At 50.9% G+C, this 6,000-nt stretch overlaps 2 protein-coding genes across 2 annotated transcripts; both read left to right on the plus strand.

Annotated features, from left to right (window-relative positions):
* Positions 1–325: 325 nt before the first annotated feature.
* LOC117833610 (patatin-like protein 2) lies at positions 326–2,676 on the plus strand. The gene is made up of 4 exons (XM_034713176.2): positions 326–848; positions 1,005–1,186; positions 1,278–1,932; positions 2,035–2,676. Exons 1-4 carry the CDS (start codon positions 690–692, stop codon positions 2,269–2,271), a joined length of 1,233 nt encoding a protein of 410 aa, XP_034569067.1. The 5' UTR covers positions 326–689; the 3' UTR covers positions 2,272–2,676.
* A 677-nt stretch (positions 2,677–3,353) lies between these two features.
* Positions 3,354–4,990, plus strand: LOC117866826 (anthocyanidin-3-O-glucoside rhamnosyltransferase). The gene has a single exon (XM_034751111.2). The coding sequence runs from the start codon at positions 3,427–3,429 to the stop codon at positions 4,840–4,842; it is 1,416 nt and encodes a 471-aa protein (XP_034607002.1). The 5' UTR covers positions 3,354–3,426; the 3' UTR covers positions 4,843–4,990.
* Positions 4,991–6,000: the final 1,010 nt, after the last annotated feature.

A 6,000-nucleotide genomic window follows, 5' to 3' on the forward strand; every position in this document is an offset into this window, starting at 1 on the left:
TTAAATCATTGCCTGACTTAAAAAGTTGCTTATTAGTGTAATTGTGTGTTTGTGGAAGTTGCATTACAAGATATCTCTAAACATTTCCTAAAAGTATTAACCGCGAGTTAACCCTTATGCGCAAGTGTACATGTGCGTATCTCTTTTCATATATATGTAAAAAAGATAGGTAGAGGCTTCCCCTGCTGATTTCCTTAAAAAAAAAACCTTGTGCCCAAGCATCATGCATGGGTGCTGGGTTGATCATATTTTATTTGAGCTGCAGACACTCATCCGCGTGATACGCAATCAGATATCTTAATATGATGGCCAACTTCTTTTCCCATCCGTTCAACTCGTTTCGAGGACCAAGGCCCAGTAGGAACCCAAACAAAGGCGTGAAAACGTGAAGCACAAAAAAAGTGTTTGAGGAAAAAGAGAGAGATTCCGTCACTAGCCCGCCTCTGAGTTCTGACTGTGACTGGGATGGCAGTCCATGCTTCTTCTTCTTCTTTTGAAACGAAATGGCAGGCCATGCTGCAAGCTAAACCAAGACCAAACCCTTATCACTCATTCATACTACTCTTGACCGTCTCAGGTTTTATATAAAGCTCGCCAGAGCCTGCGGATTCGGAGCGCAAGATCCAAGGAGGGCATCTAGAGAAGTACAGAAGTGATCTCTTCCTGGATTCTCTTATACCTGATCTGCCATGGACAGCAACGGCGGCACGGCCACCGCTGCCGACAAGACGGTGCCACAGCCGCCGCCGTCGACGGGGAAACTCATCACCGTTCTGAGCATCGACGGCGGCGGGATCCGCGGCCTCATCCCGGCGACCATCATCGCCTTCCTTGAGGCCAAGCTGCAGGCACGTGTTCAAAACCACCATTAAAATTGAGCACATAGTACTGCTCCAACGATGTCTTGTGCTCACCGCTCATCCTGCGCTTGATTTTAATTAATATAGTCAATCTTTGGTTTCATTCATGTGATACAATTTCTTTATTTTTTTTTTGTTCGGCAGGAGCTGGACGGCCCGGACGCTCGGATCGCGGACTACTTCGACGTGATCGCCGGGACGAGCACCGGCGCCCTGCTCACGTCGATGCTGGCGGCGCCGGACAAGAACAACCGGCCACTCTTCACCGCCAAGGATCTCAACACCTTCTACCTCGAGAACGGCCCCAACATCTTCCCGGAGAAGAAGTACGTCCTTGGTTAATTCGACGAACACACACATACCTGCACCTACCACAAGAGAAATTCACACGTGCGTACAAATTGTGTGGCGGCGCAGGGCCGGGTTCCTGACGCCGGCGGCGAAGCTCCTTGGCGCGGTGAGGGGCCCCAAGTACGACGGCGTGTTCCTGCACGACAAGATCAAGAGCCTCACCCACGACGTGAGGGTCGCGGACACGGTCACCAACGTCATCGTGCCGGCGTTCGACGTCAAGTACCTGCAGCCGGTCATCTTCAGCACCTACGAGGCCAAGCACGACCCCCTCAAGAACGCTCACCTCGCCGACATCTGCATCAGCACGTCAGCGGCGCCGACCTACTTCCCGGCGCACTTCTTCACCACCAGCGACGGCAAAGGTGGCTCCCGGGAGTACCACCTCGTCGACGGCGGCGTCGCGGCCAACAACCCCACCATGGCCGCCATGTCCATGCTCACCAAGGAGGTGCTCCGTCACAACCCGGACTTCAACCCCGGGAAGCCCTCCGATTACAGGCACTACCTCATCATCTCCATCGGCACCGGGTCGGCGAAGCAGGCGGAGAAGTACACCGCGCCGCAGTGCGCTAAGTGGGGTCTCCTCCAGTGGCTCTACAATGGCGGATTCACCCCGATCATCGACATCTTCTCCCATGCGAGCTCCGACATGGTCGACATTCACGCCGCCGTGCTCTTTGAGGCCCTTCACTGTGAGAAGAACTACCTTCGCATCCAGGTGTTACATTCTTAACTACAGTATACGTGTTTTTTTTTAACCTTAAGTTGTTATTTTCACAGCACAAAACATTGAACGATGTGTAAACACATGTGGATGTAGGATGACTCGTTGACGGGGGACACGTCATCAGTTGACATCACAACCAAGGAGAACATGGAGGCTCTGATCAGGATCGGCCATGAGCTGCTCAAGAAGCCTGTGTCAAGAGTGAACATCGACACGGGGATGTACGAGCCTGTTAACGGTGAAGGAACGAATGAAGAGGCGCTAGCACGCTTCGCCAAGATACTCTCCGACGAACGCAGGCTACGGCAGAGCAAACTCAGCTCCAACTAGCTCTTGTTCATAGCTACCTTGATGCTTGCCAACAAGTTCAGCACATGGAGCTGGAGTTGCAAAGTGGATGAGAATGGGATGGGCGGTAGGTGAAGTGCTGATCATAAGTTCTTTTTAGTAATTAATCAAGAAACGTACATGAAAGCAATAAACTTGTAAGCATAGGGTGATGTAAGTGCTAACGTCTGTATTACACAAACAGATTAGTTCTCTATGTGCTGACAGATGTATGAAACTTGATCCTAACATACATATAAGTAGCACTTGGTTTTGTTTTAAAATCGGGTGTGACAACAATATGCATCACCTAATGGAAATGCATCACCTAATGGAAGGTTGGATGCGGCCTTGTAATAATAACACCATGGCACAACTCCTCGTGGGGTAGAAGCTGTTTTTTGTTCAGTTGGCTATTCCAAAATGATATTGTTTCAACGAACCAACTAATGTTACTAGAATGCAGGCGATTTTTACGGATACTTATTGGCTACGCTTTTATTAGTGATTGTTGCAAAGAGAGTATCAACCAGAGGATTTGCTGAAAGTTTGCTGAGCTTTTCAAGTCTTGGCAATGCAAATTTTTATCGAGCATGGCCGGCCGCGTAATAAAGTAGAACTTTCCCTAGTTTTGTGTCATCATACAACAAAATTACAACTCTATAATAATTTTGAATACTGTATACATAACCTTGTACTCCCTCCGTTTCAAATTGTAGATCATTTTGGATTTTCTAGGTGCATAGATATTATTATGCATATAGGTATAGTGTATATCTAAACTCATAATAATATCTAAGAATCTAGAAAAGCTAAAATAACTTAGAATTTGGAACGTATGGGGTAAAAGATTGTAACCTAATTCATTTATTAGAAAATGAACATTCGCTGCCTTAATCATTGCCCACGTGTTATTGTGGCCCAAAATTTATTTGCTGAAAGAAAAAAATCAAATCATGAACAGGGAGCTCAATAACTAATCTCACTCGTTGAGCACGATTAGCTTAGTTTATTATTACTCCGGTGCGGACAGCTCCACCACTCCGATATTGTCCGATGCGTCTTCATTTTTTTAGGAAAGGAACCCGCACGGGTTGACGGACTAGTCATACAAATCCAGAGCCAGGTAACGCCGAGCAACCATGCACCGTGCCTACCATGCCGGGTGGAGGAAGAAAAGATGCCGCCACCGGCGAAGCTATTCACGTCGTGATGCTCCCCTGGCTCGCCTTCGGCCATATCAGCCCGTTCGCGCAGCTGGCGCGGAAGCTGTTCTCCGTCGAGGGCGGGCACATCCGCGTGACGTTCCTGACGGCCGACGGGAACCTGCCGCGCGTGCAGGCCATGCTGGCGCCGGCCGCCGGCGCGGCGACCGTCGTGCCGCTACACCTGCCCCACGTGCCGGGGCTACCCGAGGGAGCCGCCAGCACGGCCGAGCTCACGGCCGACGGCGCCGAGCTCCTCAAGGTCGCCTTCGACGGCACTCGGGACCAGGTGTCGGCGCTGTTGTCCGAGCTCCGCCCGGACGCCGCGCTGATCGACTTCGCCACCCCGTGGGTCACCGACATCGCCGCGCCTCTTGGCATCAAGGTGCTCCACTTCAACGTGTTCTCAGCCGTCGCCTCTGCCTACACCGTCGTCCCGGCGCGCCGCCTCCATGGGGCGGTCCCGTCGGCCGGTGACCTCACGGCCGCCCCTTCCGGTTTTCCCAAGGGCTCCACGCTAGCCACCGTTCCGCCCTACCAGGCCGCCGGCTTCACCTACCTGTTCACCAGCTTCTACGGCCAGCCCTGCGTCTACGACCGTGTGATCGCCTGCATCAAGGCCTGCGATGCCATCGTGATAAAGACCTGCGTGGAGATGGAGGGCCCCTACATAAGTTACCTCTCCGCCCAGTTCGGCAGGCCAGTGCTTCTCGCCGGACCCGTCGTGCCGGAGCCGCCGCAGGGCCATCTCGATGAGCGGTGGGCCAGCTGGCTCTCCTCGTTCCCGGAGAACTCCGTCGTCTTCGCCTCGTTCGGCAGCGAGACGTTCCTACCGGCAGCGGCGGCGACAGAGCTTCTCCTCGGCCTCGAGGCCACCAACCGGCCGTTCCTCGCCGTGCTCAACTTCCCCAAGGGAGCCGACACGGAGGCGGAGCTCCGGGCACGGATCCCGCCGGGGTTCGAGGAGAGGGTGAAGGGGAGAGGCGTGGTGCACACGGGGTGGGTGCAGCAGCAGCACATCCTGCAGCACCAGAGCGTCGGGTGCTACGTGAACCACGCCGGGTTCAGCTCCGCCGTGGAGGGCCTCGTAGCCGGTTGCCGGCTGGTGCTGCTGCCGATGAAGGTCGACCAGTACCTCAACGCGGCGCTGCTCGTGCGAGAGTTGCGGGTTGGGGTGGAGGTGGCGCGCCGCGACGAGGACGGCTGGTTCGGACGCCAGGACGTGAGCGATGCGGTTGCCTTGGCGATGGCGGAGGGAGGGGATGGGGACGGGAGGAAGTGGAGGGAGTTCTTGACGGATGACGCCGTTCAGAAGAGGTTCGCCAGGGACTTCGTCCGGCAGCTCAAGGAGCTCGTCAGGGCAGCCTGACTCTAGCTCGTATGTGCAAAAATAGTTTGCATCCCCTGTTGCACGGAGTACGGTTACCTGAATGTATGCTGTGTAATTCGCTTCTTATGTTTCCTTTTCCTGCTTTGTGCTTTCTATTGTAATAAACTTGTGTCACTATTGTATTGTCCTCCTCAGTCCTTAACAGTCGACCATCTCAATACAGGTTCTATCACATTGCAGGTGGGTCCTCTGTTATATATCTTTCCTCTTCTTTTACAGCACGTGGCTACAAGCACTAGAAGTCTGCAACCAAAAACTCGTTATAATGCAAGCCTGTTCTGATGACCCAAATTTACTCTCACCTGGTTGTTCTTAGCTTAGTTGAATCATCATAGTTGTTCGTTGTTTAGGCCAGTGTGTGTATATATATGTAAAGGGATTTATCTGATGTTACGACACTTATCACCACGAACTTGCAGCCAATACTCTTCCAATTATATTTTTTTAACGAAAATAATAACTGGATCATCAATAAAGGAGACCATCTAATGGCATCCGCAGTAGTAATCTGATTGGTCGAGGAGAGAGAGCGCGCCACGAAAGTAATTAAAAACGTTCAATCGATTCATACACCTAATGTTATGTGAACCCCACGAAAATATAAAAAGTAGCCACCGCTCTTCCCTGTCATCCATCCGCCGCCTCTTCCTCCATTCTAATTTCCCGGGGATGGCCATATGAATTGATCGTGAATGGCCACTAACCATGCAGCATCAATCTTTTCAAATACGGGGAAAAATAAAATAATTCCCTCATGCGGAAATTATCCGCAATATCTTATATTAAAGAGCTGACCTTTTCAAGTACTTTTTCTGCACTTCAACTTTGAGTTGATCAGGCTCTCCTTTTCTTTTATAGATATATAATAGTTCTGAACTAATTGTTGAAAGTTTAAACTTTTAGTTAAGGCTTCGAAATTGAGGTTGAAACTTGAGCATTCTTGGGAGCATAGAGTTTGAAACTGAGTTCAGACTTGCTACGTACCAGAAATAAAGGCTGCATCAGGTTTGTGAGAATTGATAGTGTGTAGGCTGGTGATATGTAATCGTGTAAAATGTGGTCGTGTGAATTAGGAATACTTCCAGCAGGAAACCTTTTAGCTTTACATTTCTCCGATCTCCAAAGCTATATGTTTTT

The sequence above is a fragment of the Setaria viridis genome, chromosome 8 (genome assembly GCF_005286985.2).
Source record: "Setaria viridis chromosome 8, Setaria_viridis_v4.0, whole genome shotgun sequence".
Taxonomy (NCBI): Eukaryota; Viridiplantae; Streptophyta; class Magnoliopsida; order Poales; family Poaceae; genus Setaria; species Setaria viridis.

Bases quoted from the DNA above. Each gene is read 5' to 3' on its own strand.
- LOC117866826 (XM_034751111.2), top strand. From the start codon at position 3,427: ATGCCGGGTGGAGGAAGAAAAGATGCCGCCACCGGCGAAGCTATTCAC.
- LOC117833610 (XM_034713176.2), top strand. From the start codon at position 690: ATGGACAGCAACGGCGGCACGGCCACCGCTGCCGACAAGACGGTGCCA. The intron at 849-1,004 runs GCACGTGTTCAA...TTTGTTCGGCAG, and splicing joins TCCTTGAGGCCAAGCTGCAG to GAGCTGGACGGCCCGGACGC. The intron at 1,933-2,034 runs GTGTTACATTCT...ATGTGGATGTAG, and splicing joins AGAACTACCTTCGCATCCAG to GATGACTCGTTGACGGGGGA.